General features: G+C 36.9%; 2 protein-coding genes across 6 annotated transcripts; one reads left to right on the top strand and one right to left on the bottom strand.

Annotated features, from left to right (window-relative positions):
* Positions 1-3,995: 3,995 nt before the first annotated feature.
* On the top strand, positions 3,996-14,465 carry LOC127653512 (uncharacterized). 5 transcript variants are annotated; one of them, XM_052140200.1, is made up of 7 exons: positions 4,008-4,057; positions 4,428-4,584; positions 12,984-13,042; positions 13,165-13,215; positions 13,399-13,463; positions 13,595-13,700; positions 13,836-14,465. In XM_052140200.1, the coding sequence occupies exons 4-7, from the start codon at positions 13,207-13,209 to the stop codon at positions 14,133-14,135; spliced, it is 480 nt and encodes a 159-aa protein (XP_051996160.1). In that variant the 5' UTR covers positions 4,008-4,057; positions 4,428-4,584; positions 12,984-13,042; positions 13,165-13,206; the 3' UTR covers positions 14,136-14,465. The 5 variants fall into 5 exon arrangements, 4 of the variants coding, with proteins under 4 accessions (XP_051996156.1, XP_051996160.1, XP_051996157.1 ...); XM_052140196.1 differs by lacking the exon at positions 12,984-13,042 and having other exon boundaries at positions 3,996-4,032; positions 4,555-4,584; XM_052140197.1 differs by lacking the exon at positions 12,984-13,042.
* LOC127653511 (uncharacterized) lies at positions 6,386-12,011 on the bottom strand. Its single transcript, XM_052140195.1, has 2 exons — positions 11,347-12,011; positions 6,386-11,215 (listed from the first exon to the last, which is right to left on the bottom strand). The coding sequence occupies exon 2, from the start codon at positions 7,859-7,861 to the stop codon at positions 6,845-6,847; it is 1,017 nt and encodes a 338-aa protein (XP_051996155.1). The 5' UTR covers positions 7,862-11,215; positions 11,347-12,011; the 3' UTR covers positions 6,386-6,844.
* Positions 14,466-21,755: the final 7,290 nt, after the last annotated feature.

The following is a 21,755-nucleotide window of genomic DNA, read 5'->3' as shown; positions in this document are numbered from 1 at the left end:
CCAAATGTTTTAAGTAAATCGGGTAAAAATAAGAGGGTGATTTCAAAGCATTTTGAAAGTGACACACTTCCTTCTGCCAGTTGGTGGCGCTATAACTTTGACTCACAATAGTCACATCCATGCGATCGGGCTCTTACAGCGAACAAACTGCTGAAGTTTCATCGAGATCAATTAATGTATGCAGAAGTTATAACACACTTCCTGTTTCTCTTTTCGCGCCATCATTTCGTTTCCTCGCCACGGCCAAACTGTTCGAGATATCAAAAATCCGCCGGCAATTTTTCATCCTCAATGTCTTGACTACATGCTGACCGAGTTTCGTGGCGATTGGTGGAATTCTCTAGGAGGAGTATTTCAAATTCCATTGCATGTGTTTTCCAAACAACCCTAAATAGACGATTTCCTGTTGGGCTGAGGTAAAAAGTAAAAGTATGAAGGATATATGAAACGATGAGATCTATATGTGTACCGAGTTTCATATTATTACATGCAAGCGTGTTTGATTTATGGACCAAGTTTTCGGACCCTGTTCCAGGGGGCGCCGTCGAGCCCCCCTGCCACGCCCCGGTACCAGCTTCAGCCCGGCCCTAATGGCCGCGGGTTCTGACCCGTGTGCAAAGTTTCAAGAGTTTTCGAGCACGTTAAGAGCCCCAAAAGTGCCCCAATAGTCGTAAAAAAAATAATAATCATAGTCATCCTAACGAAAACAATAGGGCCTTGCCTTTTCAAGGCTTGGGCCCTAATAATCCTAACGAAAACAATAGGGTCCTACGCACTTTGTGCTTGGGCCCTAATAATTCTAACGAAAACAATAGGGCCTTGCCTTTTCAAGGCTTGGGCCCTAATAATAATCCTAACGAAAACAATAGGGCCTTGCCTTTTCAAGGCTTGGGCCCTAATAATAATAATTCTAACGAAAACAATAGGGCCTTGCCTTTTCAAGGCTTGGGCCCTAAATATAGACATGCATATAATGTATAGTAAATCAGGAATCAAATCAATAATAAAAAAGGAGTTAAATCAAATATGGCAATTTTATTGTGATAATGTACAAAAGGGTAGACATCTACATTTAATACAACCATTAGTCGGAAGAGGAAGGAATTCAGGCGGGAGGAGGAAGAAGAATGTATTTTATCTAGACTCAGACAATGTATATAATAGGAAAACATCTTAGAGGATTATGTGATTGGTGTGGAGTTAGAGAAACAGTGGAACATGTATTAATATAGTGTAACAGATATACAGAGGAAAAAAATAAACTAGCAGATGAATAACAAGAAAGGAGAACAACAATTTACCTTAAGCTTTTAAATCCAGTAAGAGGGGATTGTCTATTAATACAATTTCTGAATAGAACACGGTTAATTGAAAGAATATAGCTAGGCCATAACAGTTTTTTTTTCTTCCCTCCTCTCCATGGGCAGTGATAGACTTGGGGCTGAAATGGAGGAGCTGAGCATGCAAGCACAGGTCCTGAAGGTCTGTGGAGAGAAGGGAAAGAGTCTCTGATCCGTAACCCACAGTAGATGGTGGTAATGCTCTATTTTAAATGCGAGCCACCAATAAAAAGAACAAAGAAGAAGATGACTTTCTAGCAAGGCAGTCTCCACCATTGGCCATATTTGGAACGCTTTGGGAGGCTATTTCCAGTCATGCCAGTGCAGCTCCTATCTACTCCTATTATGTTCTTAGATTTCCAAAATGCCTTCGATACTGTTAAGTCACAATTTCATCTTATTACGCTTCTTTGATTTAATAATTATTTTATCAATGCAGTGAAAACCTTGTATGTAAGAGGAAACAGTTGTGTTAAACTTGTATCTGGAACAACACCAAAATTTCTTATTCACAGAGGTATAAGACAGGGCTGCCCCATTTCCCCCTTTCTTTTCCTGCTGGCTACTCAGATTTTAAATTGAATGATCAATCAGAATAATGTGATAAAGGGAATTAGAATTCAAGGTAAAGAAATAAAAATGTCCCAATTTGCAGATGACAACACAAGTTTCTTAAAAAATCAATCAGAAGTTCTTTAAACATTGGAGATTATTAAAGATTTTTCTCAGATTTCTGGCCTTTCTCTTAACATTTCAAAATGTGAAATATTATCTTTAAAAAATATAGATAAAACAACAATTTGTGGAATTCATCTTAAAGATGTAATTAATTATTTGGGTGTTAAAGTTTCTTTAAATTCCAATTTGGTTCTTACAGAAATGTATTTAATTCCCATTAAAGATGTGATTAAAAAGAAGTTCAATTCTTGACTGGTGAGAGATTTGTCTCTCACTGGTCGAGTTTTATTATCAAAGGCCTAGCAAGTGTTTCTTATCTCTTTTCTGTAATGGATTGTCCTAAGTCATCATGTTCCTTATTAGATAAATTATTATATAATTTCATATGGAAAAATTAACCACACAAAATCAAAAAATAAGTTCTAAAAAATAATATTAATAATGGAAATAATATTAATCTTGGAGTTGTTGACTTTACCCTATTCAACCATGTTTTAAAAGTAACTTGGATAAAAAGATTCATCAAAAATACATACTCTATATGGAACATATTTCCTAATTTTGTTATTAATAAAATTGGAAGAATTAAATTTGTGTTACAGTGCCCCTTCTCAATTGGTAAACTACCCATTAAATTAGCAAGATTTCACCAACAGGCCTTACTGTCATGGTTATTGGTTTACAAACATACTTTTTCACTTCACCGTTGTTTTATTTGAAATAATCAAAATATTACTTTCAGAAATAAATCATAATTTTTTGAGAGATGGTATTTAAATAATATCTATATTGTCAATCAGTTGATAGATGACAATGGTCAGTTTTATTTTTTTTCAGAATTCTCCAGTAAATTAGATTTTGGGGTGTCATTAAAAGAGTATAATATTGTAGTCAACGCTATTCCTAGTGGTATAAAAATTATTCTGAAAGGAGAGCAAACCAATCCTATTTCTCTGAATAACACTTATATTTCAAAAGAAGGAATTCTTATTACTGATGACAAATTCAATAACCACGTTGTTCGCAATCATATCAGCAGAAAATCTATTCCAGCATCTTCCTTTCAATGGATGATATACAGTGTTAATTGGAATTTGGTCTGGTCTCTTCCCCATAAATATTTATTAAGAAATAAGGTAAAATAAATCACGTTTAAAATATTACATAGATGCTACCCTTGTAATAGCAAACTCTATAGGTATATTCAAAATATGGAGAAGAAATGCACTTTCTGTGACATAGAAGAGATGATTGTTCATCTTTTTATTGAATGTCTTTCTGTTAAATCCTTTTGGAACAAGCTATGTACCTATCTCTCAGAAAAAACAAATGTCAAAATATGTATAAACACTTATATTATTTTTCTTTATAACAATGCAAATTCACGTAACCAGTACACTGTTAATCTCTTTATTATACTTGGTAATTTTTTTATACTCAAATGCAAATTTTTAGGTAAGAATCCGCTATTGTCACTTTTTCTAGTTGACTATAACTTCTATATTTAGTCTTTGATGGGCATAAAAAACTAAAAATCATTGAAAAGTCAAAAAATGCTTTCATTGTTTAACCTTATATAGATTTTTTTTTCTTTTCTACCTCTGGCTTTTATTTTTTTTTTATTTGATAATTGTTGTATTTGTTTTGTTTTTTACTGTTCTTGTTCTGTACATTTTTACACAATTTCATGGAAGACGTTTTGGCATGAATAAAAAAAAAAACTACTTGAATGGAGAAAGACCGAAATCTCAAAAACGGTTGGTCAAGATTGCTATCAAAGAACATATTTCAAATCAGAAATGAAATTTGATAATAATAAAATCATCAATTGTCTTTCTTTACCTCCATTACGCTAAAAAAGAGAGGCTGCTCACTGCAGAGCAAATGGGTGGAGCTTACATTTAGCTCCCCCTCGCTAGACGTCCAGCGAGGAGGAGCTACACGTAAGCTCGTAAGCACACGCGCACGGCGGCACCACTTGTAAAGATGGCGGACAGTCACAGGCGTAATGGCAGTATGTAAACACTGAACTTTGAGACGTGTGTAAAATGTTTCCTTAGACATATCTCGACATGAATATTAATGCTAGCTATTTTAGAGTACCTGAATGTTTAATCGTGGATATGTTAACGTTAGCGTCACAAACCCGAGAACCTAAATACATATTATTTGTGTTTCAGCGACGCATTTTTATGTTTTATCTTAGCTAATGTTAACACTGTCTATTATAACCGATTCATTTCATATTATTGGCATTAACATGTGGACATCACTTGTTGCCTTTGGCAACTTTTAACAAGTGTGGGCAGTGTGTGTATTATGATAAGTATAGATTTATATATCTGTATATTTAGTTATTTACTTTTTGCTGATATATGTAAATAGTGTGTGTCTGCTTAACCTGCACAGAAGCATCAGACAATACAGAAGAAAGGACATGATCCCCTTCTCTCGAGAGATGCATAGTGTGCTGCAGAAAATACCACTGTGCCAACTGTAAATTGGTGTTTAACCATTTGAATGGTTCATGTTGTAGGTCATGTTCGAGTTGCAGTTCATTACGAAGGTATGTTAGTTTCTTATACAGTTCAATTATTGTTTGTGTGTATAAAACGTGTTTGAAAGTTATGAACCCTTTAGTTTTTTTTTTTGCATGTTTTGTTCTCTCTCATTTCTCCCTAGAGTTTGAAAGTAAGAATATATAATTCCGTTTAACATTTCCTTGCATTGTGAAACCATTGGGAAGTCCCAAAGGTTCACATACTTCTGCACACAAGGATACTTCATGTATTAAGTAAATAATTCAAATATATCCAAACTATTTGTGTTTTCTGTTAATCGTGCCATATTTTATCAGAAAATGTAGCGTAGATGAAGACATAATGAAGTACGTCTAAAATATGAAAAACAAACTTCCAAAGGGGTTCATAAACTCCATTTAATTCAATCACTATATGTAAGGCAAGGCAAGGCAAGTTTATTTATATAGCACATTTCATACACAATGGTAATTCAAAGTGCTTTACATAGAAGAGATTAAAATAAGAATAAAAAAATAAGAATAATTGAAACAGTTTAGAATAAAATACAGTACAAACAGTCGGACACACAGTGGCACAGTGCTCATTCAGTAAATGCACAGCTAAACAGATGTGTTTTGAGTCTGGATTTGAATGTGACTACTGTAGGAGCACATCTGATCTCTTCTGGAAGCTGGTTCCAGCTGCGGCTGGCATAAAAGCTATAAAAGCAGACTCTCCTTGCTTAGAGTGAACCCTTGGTATTTCTAGCTGATGTGATCCTAATGATCTGAATGATCTGTTGGGTTTATATTCAGTGAGCATATCTGCAATATATTGAGGTCCTAGCCCATTGAGTGATTTATATACCAGTAATAATACTTTAAAATCAATCCTAAATGTAACTGGGAGCCAGTGTAAAGACCTGAGGACTGGTGTGATATGTTCATATTTTCTGGTTCTGCTCAGAATCCTGGCAGCAGCGTTCTGTATGAGCTGCAACTGTCTTATGGTCTTTTTGGGAAGGCCAGTGAGGAGTCTATTACAATAATCCACCCTGCTGGTAATGAAAGCATGCACAAGTTTCTCTAGGTCTTGACTGGAAACAAAGCATCTAATTCTTGCAATATTTTTCAGATGATAGTATGCTGATTTAGTTATTGCTTTGACATGACTACTGAAACTAAGGTCTGACTGTAGAGACACACCAAGATTCCTGACTTGATTTTTAGTTGTTTGACCCCTAGCGTCAAGGTATGCATTCACCTTGAGAACGTCATCTTTGTTTCCAAACACAATGACTTCAGGTTTGTCTTTGTTTAACTGAAGAAAGTTTTGGCACATCCAAATGTTAACTTCATCAATGCATTGGCACAGGGAGTCAATGGGGCTGTAATCGTTAGGTGATATGGCTAAGTAGATCTGTGTGTCGTCTGCATAGCTGTGGTAAGCAATTTGGTTCTTTCTCATTATTTGGCTCATTGGGAGCATATACAGGTTGAACAGGAGTGGCGCAAGAATTGAGCCTTGAGGGACTCCGCATGTCATGGACGTCCACTCAGACTTATGGTCTCCTATACTCACATAATAACCTCTCCCTTCTAAGTATGACCTGAACCATTTTAGGACCATCCCAGAAAGCCCCACCCAGTTTTCCAGCCTGTCAAGAAGTATGTTGTGATCAACAGTGTCAAATGCAGCACTGAGGTCGAGTAGTACCAGTACTGATAATTTGCCTGTATCACTATTTAAGCTGAATATAGTTTATTATATTTATGAGCTGTCTCTGTGCTGTGATCGCGATCGGAAACCAGATTGAAAATTGTCAAAGTATCCATTTGAGTTCAAGAATTTGTTCAGCTGATTGAAGACAACTTTTTCAATGATCTTGCCTATGAAAGGAAGATTTGAGATCGGTCTATAGTTGCTTAATATGGTCTTATCCAGATTGCTCTTTTTCAAGAGGGGCTTGACAACTGCAGTTTTCAGGGAGTTTGGAAAACTCCCAGAGAGAAGTGAAGAGTTTATCACTTCTAGGAGATCTGCTTCTAAACAGTTGAACACACTTTTGAAAAAAGATGTGGGAAGTGCATCAAGGGCGCAGGTTGATGTTTTAAGGTGCTGTACGGTTTCTTCCAAAATTTTGCCATCAATTTCTTTGAAATCAGACATAGTAACTACTTTCTCAGGTTGTGGTTTGATTTGTCTGACCCCAGCACAACTCAAGGATGTGCTGATCACCTTTCAGATATTATTGATTTTTTCAGAGAAGAAGCAAACTCATTGCACTTGCTGTCTGAGAGCAATTCACTGGGAATCTGGCTTGGGGGGGTTTGTCAGTCTCTCTACAGTCGCAAAAAGAGTGCGTGTGTTGTTTAAGTTGCTGTTTATAATATTCGAGAAGAAAGTCTGTCTAGCTTTGCCTAGTTCCATATTAAAAGCATGGATGCTGTCTTTGTAGATGTTATAATGGACTACAAGTTTTGTCTTCCGCCACATGCGCTCTGCTTTTCTGCATTGTCTTTTCATATTTTGCACTGCTGTTGAGTTTCTCCAAGGCGCTTTTTGTCTGCCACTCTTCTTCCTGACTTTCACTGGAGCAATATCATCAATTACACTTTTAACTTTTGAGTTAAAAGAATCAAGGAGAAAATCAACAGAGTCAGCAGATATACTTGGTGTTAAAGATACAGCCTTCATAAATAGTACACTAGTGTTCTCATTTAAGCATCTCTTCTTGACAGACACAGATCTAGCTTCAGTGGCAGGAGAGATCAATATATCAAAGAAAACACAGAAACGATCAGACAGTGCTACATCCTTAATAACAATCGATGAAATGTTTAGACCCTTACTGATAAGTAAATCTAGAGTGTGTCCATGATTGTGTGTGGGTCCATGTACATGCTGAGTCAGATCAAAAGTTTTTAAAACAGTTATGATTTCTTTTGCCATATTGTTTTCTGCATTATCTATGTGAATGTTAAAGTCTCCAGCAATGGCAAAACAGTCAAACTCTGAGGTAATTGTTGATAACAGTTCTGTAAAGTCCTCAGCGAAGGCTGGAGAGTATTTTGGAGGCCTGTAAATAATGATAAGTAAAATGCGTGGAGCACCTTTTAACACACTACCCAGATATTCGAAAGGCGGGTAATTCCCAAATGATATTTGCTTACATTGATAGACATCTTTAAAAAGAGCAGCTAAACCCCCACCTCGTCTACCTTCTCTGCAGACACTCAAATAAGTAAAGTTAGGAGGGGATGTTTCATTAAGGACTGTTGCACTACAGCTGTCTTCTAGCCAAGTTTCATTTAGAAACATAAAATCCAGGTTGTATGTGATAATTAAGTCATTGACTAGAAGTGATTTATTTTTAAGTGAGCAGATGTTTAAAAGTGCTAACTTAACAGTTTTTGTCCCCACAGCAATCTTAGTTTGGCGTGTAATAGGCACCAGATTAGATGGGTTTGCTGTACGGCATTTGAAGGCCTTAGACTTTCTATGATGTAATCGAACAGCAATAGAGATTGATACAGGCACACTGAGTTCCCGCTTGTTTTGTAAACATTTGAGAAAGTTACTGTTATCATAGCAGGGACCCAACACATATCACTGAGAGCTGGTATCAGTTGTTTTTGGTTCACCTCGAGCAGATGGAGGAGGGTGTGAGCCCTGGCGTTGTGGCAGAGGTCGAAGAGCTCTCACAGGAGGAGGGGAGGCGAGCTGGGCCCGCAGGTGCTTGAGGGGCCTGACGTTTTTTGCTTGATATCTGGGGGCTTGCAGCAAAAGAGTGGGATAGTTTGGTTCCAGCATACACCAGTTCTTCCATGTTCTCTGAGAAACACAGATGTGGAGATGCTGGAGAGAGGGATAACGTGTCTGGTGAAAGGGGCTGTAATATGCTGTCGTGGTTTCCCTGGATGTTTCCAGAAAGTCGTCCTTGGGTGCTGAATCTTGGAGCAGTTCTAATATGTCACAGTCTGTCTGTGGTGAACTTTGTGGGCATGGCTCAGATGAGATTATGTCCATGAGCAGAAATTGTTGTGGCTGAGTGGTGTTATCATTGTCCTTGTGTGATTTGTCAACTGCATGTCCATTCAGGTGCTGAAGTGAAGTCCTGTGGTCATTCATACTGTGTCCAGGTGTGTGTGTGCCATTCAGATTGAGTGGATTGGCACACACTGCAGAAGGATGATTGAGGGAGAAGTAGATATTGTCCTTTAGCACTCTTGAACCAAGTTTGTTTGGGTGGTGGCCATCATGTCGAAACAGTTGCCTATGACTCCAGAAAAGATTGAAGTTGTCAATGAAGTTCACTCCTTTTATATTGCAGGTTTTTGCAGCCATGTATTAAGCCCAAGCAACCGTGAAAACCTGTTTGTTCCTCTTGCTGGAAGTGGTCCACTGATGAATGTTTTAACTTTCAGTCTTTTAAGTGTTTCAAAAAGTTCATTGAAATCCTTTTTAAGGAGTTCTGACTGCTCTTTATGAATATCATTCTTCCCCACATGAATGATGAGTCGATTTGCAGTCTTATGTTTCATCAGAATGTTCTGAAGTTCCCTGTTTACATCCGAGGTTGTTGCTTGTGGAAGGCAGCATGTAGTTGTATCCCTGCTGCTAATGTTTCTGATTATGGAGTCACCCACTATCAGAGTCCTGGGCCCGGCTGCGCTCTGAGCTGAATGCCGCTGTCTGCTCGACCTTGAGCGCCAGTTCACATCAGTGTACTGGCTGATTCAGTCTGTGTTCGATCACATTTGGGGATTCCTCATTCATTAATACTTCAAATCTGTTCTCAAGATGTATAGGCGTATAGGCGGTGGTAGGAAACCAGTGTTTGCATTCCTTGTCAGAGCCGTATCTGGGGTAGAGGATGCTACTGCGGCAATATGAGATGCTCGTGACAATCTGATGTCTCGAGTGCCTTTTGGTCTTGCTCCCTGTTTTTGCCATCGATTTGTAAGTCGATCGGTTTGTTTCTCTACTCTCAGTATGGCCTGTCGAGGAGCACTAGATTCATGGGGCTCACCGGCTGTATGCTGAGGGCGTCCATGACGAAGCTCTGTTGTGTGTTCCGTCTGGTTTGGTGGTCCTGTAAATAACTTTGTTTCAAGAACTGCAATCCTTTGTAAAAGTCTGTGGCAGTTAGTGCAGCAAGTAGATTCCAGAAGAGGCATTTTCTCTTATCCTTTTGAATGTAGGCAGTTGTGTTTTCCCTTCCCTGGAATGAAAACTTTCAGTGGGAGGCTGGTCGGATAAAAGAATTCTCTTTTTTTTTTCTTTTTTTTTTTTTGTAGTAATCCAAGCTTTTGAGCACTGTGCTGATTTAAGTTAAAATTAGTTGATAAAAGGAGATAAAATATGAAAATATAAAAGCGATAGAGCAAAAGCGCGGAGCAGTAAGCAAGAGCGTCCGAACAGAAGCTGAGCAGGAACATATGTTTTTTCTGAACATGTTTAGGAGAGCAAGGCTTCCATGATGTTTAGATCCGGTTGGATCATTTGCTTGGTGACTGACTGTTGGCTTTGAAGAAAAAGTGACAAAACAGTAAATTTAAAAACTGGAAAATTTTCCAGTGTGCATTATTTTTTATTTATTGCAAATGACCTGCATATTGTGAATGCACACATAAAGTACAGTTATCAGTATCATACCTTGCCAGAGGAAATGCCTGTAGTAACTGATGGCACCACCACCTCCTGATTACAGGCATGTCAGACTGATAAAAGATGGCAATTGAAAATCTTAAGCATAAAATGTTAATTGTGTTTTCAACCCTTTTTGCTGAACAAATAACCCGAAATTGGTAAAAACTCACTGCTGAAAAATCAAAAGGGCTTCCCAAGGGTCACATACAGGGCATACTGAAATACAAACGTATAGCAATTATAAGACCACTTACAATCAACATGAATATCTCACAGTCAGTCCCTCCAAGCTGAAGTGGTGCACCCTGTCAATTAAGAGTGGAATAAGACCATATTGTACATTATATAGTGTACACTGAATTTATTATATCATGACATTCCACTGCTGATAATAATGGTTTACATGCAAAGAAGTTGCATGTAATACCTCAGTCTCTCAGTAAGGACATTGTCCAAAGGCCAGGTGAAATTAGAATTGCTAAGTTTCTATGATAAAAAAAATAACACAACACATTTAATTATTATACAAAAATATATCTTCTGGAGCAGTCACATGTAAGCAGAAAACAAAGTTGATCATATTGTATTATACCATGGTCAGTCTAAATACTAGATTCTGATTGGCTGGAAGGTGGTGTGCATTAAAACAGTTTACTGCACAGTTAGTTCCAGTCAGTTTGCATAGATAGACACTTAGCAATTGTTTTATGGAGACATGTCTGTCTTGCTTTGGCACATGGGCAGTGCCAGGAAAGCAGAATCCGTTTCATCACAGCCAAGTCCTTTGTGCACAAAGATATGACATTTCAATAATAATGTAATTAGTAAAGTGCTGCTCAAACACTTTTATGAAACAGGAAAGGTTATTACATAAACAAACAGTAGTCAAACAATACATAAATATTCCCTGTACATACATGGATTCTCGTAGATGGGATGACCTCCATAACATCTGGCACAGATGGGGTGACCTCCATGATGTTTAGATCCGGTTGGATCATTTGCTTGGTGACTGACTGTTGGCTTTGAAGAAAAAGTGACAAAACAGTAAATTTAAAAACTGGAAAATTTTCCAGTGTGCATTATTTTTTATTTATTGCAAATGACCTGCATATTGTGAATGCACACATGAAGTACAGTTATCAGTATCATACCTTGCCAGAGGAAATGCCTGTAGTAACTGATGGCACCACCACCTCCTGATTACAGGCATGTCAGACTGATAAAAGATGGCAATTGAAAATCTTAAGCATAAAATGTTAATTGTGTTTTCAACCCTTTTTGCTGAACAAATAACCCGAAATTGGTAAAAACTCACTGCTGAAAAATCAAAAGGGCTTCCCAAGGGTCACATACAGGGCATACTGAAATACAAATGTATAGCAATTATAAGACCACTTACAATCAACATGAATATCTCACAGTCAGTCCCTCCAAGCTGAAGTGGTGCACCCTGTCAATTAAGTAATTTGCCAAAATGTAGATTGCTCAACAAATGATTAATATTCCCTTGCTCCACAGTTATAGGTTAATTATCTGATGAACATTTATTTTATTCTTGTGTATTGCTCTTTTTTTCCCCCTTCTCTTTTTGTCCTATTGTATAAGACAATCTAAAAATTGGCAAATTAAATATATGGTAATTGAATTTAAGTCATTCATAAATGACATCGTTGTTAAATTCATAAACAAGTAAAACTATAGAAATTCTCTTTAGACCAGGGGATGTAAAAACCTCTGCAGGGGCACGGCACTGTATAAAACTTTGTAAACAAGACAGTTTATCAAAGTTATTCTTTCTACATTTTAGATTTTGTCATCATAAAGTGCAGTCTAGACTGCAGACAAGCAGCACATTTTCACTGCTGCTACTGCACGTCAACATTAATCAGAGGGGATGCTCTGATTAAACATACAGCATCTAGACAGCCTCTACCCACAGCAGCAGCACCATCTCCAGCAGCAGCACCATATCCAGCATCAGCACCACCTCCATCTTCAGCAGCAGCACCACCTCCATCCCCACAGCACCATCGTCAGTAGTAGGATTATGCGTCTGGCAGCAAGTCAGGGTGACTTGCACACACTGTGGCATTCAAATAAATAAAAGGAACTTGCTGGTTCATGTTGACAGAAAACACAGGCAAAGGGTAACTGAAATTTCAGCTAAACGGTACCTTTCATGCCAATGCATTGATGCCAAAAATGGCATCTTTGCTGTTAATAAATCATTCTTTAAGCCTTGCTCTCCTAAACATGTTCAGAAAAAACATACGGTGCAAGCTAAATCCTAATCTGTGAACTGGATGAATGCAAGACAAATGCTAAATTTGCAGTCAGGAGTGGAATTCTTCCTTATGAGTGCATGCATCTGAAGTCTTTGCTCTTCTGCCCTCGAATGGACACTGCATTCATCATTTTGGAGGAGGAGGTTCTGTCGAAATGGATACTGCGATGATATTTGGGGACGCAAGGAAGCAAAGTTGCTTAAAAGATATCACACCATAGCAGCATATGTTTCTAAAAAGAATTCCTGGCACTGCCCATGTGCCAAAGCAAGACAGACATGTCTCCATAAAACAATTGCTAAGTGTCTATCTATGCAAACTGACTGGAACTAACTGTGCAGTAAACTGTTTTAATGCACACCACCTTCCAGCCAATCAGAATCTAGTATTTACCATGGTATAATACAATATGATCAACTTTGTTTTCTGCTTACATGTGACTGCTCCAGAAGATATATTTTTGTATAATAATTAAATGTGTTGTGTTATTTTTTTTATCATAGAAACTTAGCAATTCTAATTTCACCTGGCCTTTGGACTATGTCCTTACTGAGAGACTGAGGTATTACATGCAACTTCTTTGCATGTAAACCATTATTATCAGCAGTGGAATGTCATGATATAATAAATTCAGTGTACACTATATAATGTACAATATGGTCTTATTCCACTCTTAATTGACAGGGTGCACCACTTCAGCTTGGAGGGACTGACTGTGAGATATTCATGTTGATTGTAAGTGGTCTTATAATTGCTATACGTTTGTATTTCAGTATGCCCTGTATTTGACCCTTGGGAAGCCCTTTTGATTTTTCAGCAGTGAGTTTTTACCAATTTCGGGTTATTTGTTCAGCAAAAAGGGTTGAAAACACAATTAACATTTTATGCTTAAGATTTTCAATTGCCATCTTTTATCAGTCTGACATGCCTGTAATCAGGAGGTGGTGGTGCCATCAGTTACTACAGGCATTTCCTCTGGCAAGGTATAATACTGATAACTGTACTTTATGTGTGCATTCACAATATGCAGGTCATTTGCAATAAATAAAAAATAATGCACACTGGAAAATTTTCCAGTTTTTAAATTTACTGTTTTGTCACTTTTTCTTCAAAGCCAACAGTCAGTCACCAAGCAAATGATCCAACCGGATCTAAACATCATGGAGGTCACCCCATCTGTGCCAGATGTTATGGAGGTCATCCCATCTACGAGAATCCATGTATGTACAGGGAATATTTATGTATTGTTTGACTACTGTTTGTTTATGTAATAACCTTTCCTGTTTCATAAAAGTGTTTGAGCAGCACTTTACTAATTACATTATTATTGAAATGTCATATCTTTGTGCACAAAGGACTTGGCTGTGATGAAACGGATTCTGCTCGACTGTGACTGGGTGGAGGAGAACAGAACCCACTTTGCTGGGAAAGTTCACTTACCACACCATGAGGATGATGCCTCGTTGGCCATAACAATGCGGGACCTGTTTATTGACTCTATTTTCTATGAAGGTGAAATAGATGAGGACAAAATCCAGGCTCCCTTCCTTTTCACCTTTGAGAGAATTGAGGACATGGAGTTTTTCATGCAGGAAATATATGATAAAATAAATATTTGTGTCTTGCCTGCACAACCCTCACCTTCAACAAGCTAACTGATGGGGTAGATCTGGGTAAATATTGTTTTGTAAACATTGTTTTGTATTGTCTTGTAGTTTTAGGGTTTGTAAAATATCTTGTATTTTCAACCAATTCAAGTTTTGTGGAGGAAAAAAAAGTGTTCTTTAAACTTAATATACTATAATTCAGTTTTGTATCTTATTATACATTTTGTTCCTAGATTGAAGATTTATTTTTATGTTAGCTGTACATTTTGCTAATAAAGGTTAACAGAAATAAAATAGCAACATTTGAGGGCAGTGAAGTATGTGACTAATAAATTGTAAAATTAAGACTTCCAGTCTAATAAATGTTCCTGGATTGGTTGCCTTGCTTTTTCTTTAGTTTGAGACTACTGAACAGGTTACTTATTACCATTTGATTAAGACAGTGGTTTGATTAAGATGTGGACTGAGTCCATCCAAAATTCTATTCCATGTAAATTAAAGGGCACCTATTATGGCATTTAAAATGTTCCTAATATTGTTTTGGGAGTCCCCAACAACAGTTTTACATGCATGCAATGACAAAAAAACACTTGTTGTCTTATAATATGAATTTATGTTTACCTGATTTGCTCACCGACTCCCAAATGATTCGTTCAACGACTCATTTTTCCAAACCCCTCCTTTGCGTGACGCTAATCTGCGGTGATTGGTCAGATGACCCAGTCAGTTGTGATTGGTATACTCTGTGCAGAGATTGTCGGAAACGGAACGCCCATCACCGCTTTGTAGTAAAAAAATCAAAATCAGAGAAGGAATTTGAGTTGATTTATGTTAGCGATCATAGCCCAACGTTCGGTGGTAAACACCCAATCAGTTATTGTTTGCGTTAGCCCAACGCATAAACATATTGGTAAAGCACTGCATTACTACAAGTTATTGCTCTATTCTTTATGACAACTCCAATAACATCGACAAACATTTCACATATTTCAAAAAAATTGACATTGGAGACCTAGAAGCTGCACTGAGCGTAACTTACACAATACACACAAATACTTATTAAGCATGCTAAAAAACACATAAAAGCAACAATTATTAATAATACTTACAGGTTGTGATTCGGAGGAGTAAGCTGATCCAAATAAACTTGGTACTGAGCCTTCCTTCAGTATCAACCGGCTCGCGAATCCACACTTGAAAGCATTCATGTTCGTAAAGCAATCTTCATTAAAATGACGCGAACACAGCACAAGGTTCGGGCTATACTTGTGTGGTATAGTTGTAAATATAAACTCTAGCCACTGATTCTTCACATGCTTGTCCTGGGCAGTGAAAAAAAGGTCGCTTTTGATATGCACTTCAGAACACAGCGTCTTGTTGTCGACATGATGTTTTCAAGTTTTCCCTGGTGTCTGCGCGCGCAGTGTGCGCGGCCAATTTGATAATTTTTCATCTTGACGTCACAACGAAAAGGAAAATGACTCATTGGAAAAACGATTCATTACATTGACTCCGAGTCGACTCCTACTTTTGAGAGACAATAACTTTTTTTACGGTGAACTTTCATATATAAAACTTTGCAGGATGTTTTTGTTCACTTAAATCTATGTTACACACTACATGAAAGGTAATTTTCAAAATTCCATAATAGGTGCCCTTTAAATTCACAACTACACTGTAGTACATGCATTCATTTTTCTTTTTGAGGTGGAGTTCCAAAGTGTACATATAAAAGGAATAATCGAGTTAAGACAAGCAAATAGGCCTAGATTATTTTATTTTGGTATCACACCCTGCAAGGGCAACTCCGTTCCCACGTTTAAAAGCAAATAGCATATTAGGAGCATCGTTTATTACATTAATTTAATTGAGATAAATTCACAAATAGCCTTAATACAATGGGGAAGAAAAAAAAGCAGGGGTTCACAGATAGTCTAGTCATGCCGTTTGTCACAGAAACAAGGCCGAAAAATCATGAAAAATGTTAAAGAAAGGTTAGGCAATATCAGCTATGCCAGCATCTCCAGTTCCATGCAAGTCTTATGGTTACTTTGACCTAATCTTTGCGTATCAACAATAAAAACAATTCCTCATTAGGTTAAGTTCGATCTGACGAAGGTCTTGCATTAACGTTAACAGCCATTAGGTGGCGAAATGAGTGGTGCTTCACTAGATCCATAGAGGTGGAGCTAGACTAGGTCAAGAGAAGAGGACCTTACGTGTATTTTCCCGGCTAGTATAGCTGATTGGTTCTTTTACCTGTAAGGCGGGACTTCCTTTCTACATCCGTTGACCGTTGGGTGCTAGAGCTACTCGATCCGTACCGGAAACACGATTGGTACTGCGCATGTGCGAAAATACGTCTACTTCCTGTCTGAAGTATGTTGAAACAATTTACGGCAATTGTAGACAGTAGTTATTTGAGAAAATTGTTATGTATATTTTGATAAGTCACTTGTGATTTGTATCCTTTTTTTGGCAATAAAGATGACTTTATTAAGCTTTAAAAATAATAAAAAAAAAAAAAGACAGTAGTTATTTGACACTACCCGATCAGTACCGGAGATAGCTTAACTAGTGATTCTCTTGATATAAAGACAATGATTGTATTGTTCCTATTGATGCATATTTCTTATTTCTCCCCTACGAACAGTTAAGGAAACTACTTTACCAAACTCAAAACAGAAACAAAACTAAAAAGTAACTAAAATAATAAACTAGAAAGAAAAAGAAAGTGGGAATTACTTAAATTAAAAGAAAATTACACATTAAAATTAAATTAAAATGTTTGTAGGCCGTGCAAATTGTACATGTTCTGAGTGCTTTTTTGTTAAGTGAAGTATTATCTCTTGTAAGAATGCCAAAAAAATAGGTTTACAATTAAAAATATTTACATTTATGAATATAAAATCTACATAGTCAAATAATTACATTTATTATAAAGCAGGCATTTGGATCTGCTTCAACAAATTCAAAAATAACAGTTTTAGGATTCTTTGAAAAACTTTAGATTTTTAGATAAACAAACTAACATCTTCCCAAAGTTGCAAAGAATAAATGCATGACCAAAACAAATGAAGAGAGGTTTCAGTGTCATTCTGACAAAAAGAGCAATTAGTGTCAAAATCAGATCTAAAATGTTTCTTTAAGAAATTTTTGACAGGGTAAATATTATGAATGAATTAAAAAGATATTTGTTTTGCTTTGCTTTTTTGCATAGACCATATATTTTTCCAATTTAAATGATCAAAGAGTCCATTCCAAAATGAGATTATAGGAGGGGCAGGGACAATGATCTCAAGGAATAGAGCTCTTATTTTATGATTCCTTCCTTTTCTTTCAGTGAAACATATCACACCAATAGGTGTGCTTACAGGTTTAGGAGAGGGTAATTAACCCATAAGAGTGTGTATTATTTTTGAAAATCATGTGTAAGCCAGATGGAATAGCATCCATAACTGTTATATTCTGAAATAAATTCAGTATACCTAAAAAGCAAACCTTCATTATTAAAGAGCTGTCTTACATGAAATATTCCATTACTGAACCAGTAATTATAGAACAAAGATTTATTCTTAAATAGAATGTTCCTATTGTTCCATATGTAACACAGATGAGGAGAAAAGTTTAGTGCCAAAAGTCCATGCCAAAAGAACTTGTTGGTGAAAGTTAGATAGATTGACAGGGACTTATTGAATACCATAATTACATTTAAAAAAAAAAATTGCACCACCAAGTTGTGAGAAGGCAAGCTGAGGGAAAATATTCCAAATAGAGGTGGGGTTAAGGAATCGATTAAGCCAGTTTTTTTTATTGTGTTATTTAGTGCACTGAAATCAATGAAGTTTAAGCCACCCTTTTTGTGAGAATTTAGTATCACTGGCTTTTTCAAATAATGGTATTTGTTTTTCCATAAAAATTTAATTAATATCCCATTGATTACTTTACACGTGGGCTTATCAATGTACAATGCCTGAGTGGCATAAATTAAGTGAGACAGACCCTCTGCTTTAACAAGCAAAGATTGTTAAATCTTGTTAAATCAAAGATAGGTCTCTCTGCAGCCCCGCAATTAAGCCGCTTCATTGTTTATGTAACAATTGTGTTCAAATTAGCAGTGCATATAGTTATATTTGGTTATTTGTATACCCAAATATGTAACAGCTTTTAACTGAAATACCACAAATTGTATCGTACTGTTTTTAATCAGAAGTAATTCACATGTATTGAGATTAAGAGGTAAAAGCCTCAGGCTTTAGAAAAGACATGAACATAGGGTGCATAGGGCTGCTGTTAAACTGAATAGTTTACATTTGTTAGAACCCATTTGGGAAATACAGATGTGTTTATAAGTGTGTGTGCATTTCTTTACATTTAATATTTTATTTTCTAAAGATATGTTCTACTTATTTCAGCATACTTTAACAAATGTCTGCATTTAAGAAACACACAGGATAAAGTTATTTATTCATTCAATTTATTTAATACATTAATTAATTGCTTCCATCCCTCACTGACTCACTCACTGGAACATGGCATTGACCTTCAAGCCTTGTTCATCAACACAGTATGACAAAAATACTTCCATGTCCTCTTGACGCTGAAATATAAACAAAAATTCATCCTTTGTATTGGAGAATTCACCCCCCAGGACCTTCCTGAGGGCATTTTGTTGTTCATCCCTGTTCATTTGCAGAAATGCAGGCTCTCTCACATCCCCATGGAATAAGTCTCTGTGATTGTGAACCCAGTGCCAAGCTGCATGAAGGTCTTTTACAATGGCCGGCTGTTGCACCTGGTGAAATAAAGTATATATATATATATATATATATATATATATATATATATATATATATATATATAAATGCCATGTAAACTAATTAAACTATATATTGAGCAAGCATGCATGCAACTGCTATGGTTGTTATCCTTGAACAACAGGTGTATTCCTTTAAAATCCTTTAAAAACAGCATGTATTTCTGTTAATCAGCAGTATTCTGACATATATCCTTGATGTATTTCCTAGATATCCCTTATATGATATGTTCCTGGCATGGTGTTTTGCCTTGATGAGTTAAATAGCTTTGGAGCTTGTATTTTCTTTCATTAATCAAATGGTAATGTGAAGGAACAAACAAGGCCGCCTCATTGTAAGGGTTTGCTGAAATGGAGGTGAAAAGTAAAAGGTATGGTGAGGACAAGGCTGGTTTGTCTCTTACACAAATGTTTCTAAGTTGATGTGTTCTTACCATGAACTATGACATATGTCCAAAATATGTGGAGTTACCAGCTGATGTATGTTTTTTAAAAAATAGATAGGTGTGGAATTTTCCACCAATATTTAATTAATGAAGGAAATAAAACATATTGGTGGCGAGGGAAAGAGACAAGGGCAATAATCCCATTGGTCAGAGATAGTGGGTAAAAGAGAACAAAAGGTATATAACTGAGAACTTAGGAGGACAAAGTCAGGACAGACAGCTGGCTGGACTCATGTTTGTTGGTGTTCAATAAACTACAACTTTGGCATCTGGAACTCAAGACTCCGAGAGTTTTCTTACAACTTAAGAGAGATTCATCGCGATTTTCCATGACACTGCTTGATATATGAACAATAAAATCATTTACCTTATCAGCGTTCTCTTCAACCACAACTCTTCTGCTGGGCAACAGGTTTGTGGTGGTGGATTTGGACACCCTAAAGACAGGCTCAAGGGTTCCCTGAAGGAGTTGGGATGCTTCTTCTGTCCAGTATGCAAATCTCTGTCCATAACTTTGGAAAATATGTAAATGTATATGCACTGTATTTGTAAAACAACTTTCTAGTATCACTTTGCTTAATACAGCCAAGATACTGAAATTTTATCTGTAGAGTCTGTCATACCCTTCTAGGCAAAACCTCTTCATCAGCTGAATACACCACCACTGGCGAATCAATGGCACCTCCTCCTAAAAACACAAAAAAAAATTGGACATATACCAGTAGTTTGATGGCATACTTGTGTGAAAATCCAGCTTACCTCTGTGAATGTTAATGGACATGATGTACAGGTGCTGAGAGCATATTGTGAAATACAAATAACACTGTAAGACTTTGATTTTAGCCCTAATTACAGGGACAATCCCCCTAGAGCAACCTGGAGTTAAGTGCCTTACTCAAGGACACAATGGTGGTGGCTGTGGGGCTCAAACCAGCTGATTCCTAATTCCTTCTGATTACCTTCTGGTTACCAGCTTACCAGTTATGTGCTTAGACCACTACACCACCACCACTCCATGATCTAACAGCTTTGACAAATTAAACATTCTTACCATCAGCATGTAGACACCACAGGAATTCCCTAAACACTGTTGAGGAAAAAACTGGAAAAGTGCATCCAGTTAGTTTAAAAAACTGATAGCTTGTTTAAACATGTATACATACATACTTAAATTAGCTTTACACAATTCCATCATTTAAAACATACCTCAAGGTCTCTTCCTGTTTTTTCAGTCCAGGATCCTGGGTCAATGAAGGTTGCAATGTGTCTGGCATTCCAAAGAAAACACAAAATAAACGTGTAATTAAATGATCAGTTCTGTAGCCTAAGAACGAGGCTCTTATACGATCTTGAAGCCTCAGAACAAGGCTCCTATATGATCTTGAAGCCTGAGAACAAGGCTCTTATACAATCTTGAAGCCTCAGAACAAGGCTCCTATACGATCTTGAAGCCTGAGAACGAGGCTCTTATACGATCTTGAAGCCTGAGAACGAGGCTCCTTTTGGAAATGTAACCAAACAACATGCCTGGAACAAGGCCAGTAAATGAATTATCTTTAGTCTCAACCTAAATATGGTTCTGTAAGTCTCATCTCCAAAACCATCAGGGCGAAGAGAATCAAGAAAAAGTATCTCCCTCTTAACTACCAACATAACCTGCAAAGGGTATTTTGTTAATATCCACGAAAATAGAACTCCTTAACCCTAACTGTTAAATTTTAAAATATTATAGCTAGAAAGATTATAAAAAGAAAATCAACACAGAGCAGATAGTGATCAGCTTCATCCGGCTGCCTGCTCCAAGCTGGAAATAGTATGACATCCTTGGACCTCACATTTTCCTAATAGTATTGGGACAAAATAATATGCATACACAAAAAACGTATACTTCTGTGCCTGCTTCCAATAGAGTTCTTTCTCGGTTGAGGAGTATATGATAGCAAAAAACAAAAAACAAAAACTTACAGGCAAACAATGCACTGGGTCCACATTTTTGTCTTTCCAGGTGGCAACAACATAGAGGTCCACAATGTGAAATGTTTTTCCCTTATGGAAAGAACATTATAAGTTATTAAACATGTATGCAGCAAAATAAATACTTTTAAAAGATGATATAATAGTATAAAGTACATGTCTTCGCGCAACTTCTTCCACAATCTTGAGGCAAGCATTTCCGATCTGAAATTAATTACAGAACGATTACATCCCTGCGAAAGCTACCATATGTAAAATGATGCATTATCCGGGAATTATTTTTTTATGCAGTAAACTAAGACAGTAAATATACGCACATTAGATTCCATGCACTGGCTTAAACCCAGGCTCCAGAAGTCCTCTCGTGTGAGGCAGAATTTGCCTTCCTTTACGATCAGTTCTCCTGATGCCCGATGCTGGTCCAACACATAC

This window comes from Xyrauchen texanus, chromosome 13, assembly GCF_025860055.1.
Source record: "Xyrauchen texanus isolate HMW12.3.18 chromosome 13, RBS_HiC_50CHRs, whole genome shotgun sequence".
NCBI classification, from domain to species: domain Eukaryota; kingdom Metazoa; phylum Chordata; class Actinopteri; order Cypriniformes; family Catostomidae; genus Xyrauchen; species Xyrauchen texanus.
Note: the sequence above shows the minus strand (reverse complement) of the source record. Positions and strands in the feature narration are given on the sequence as shown.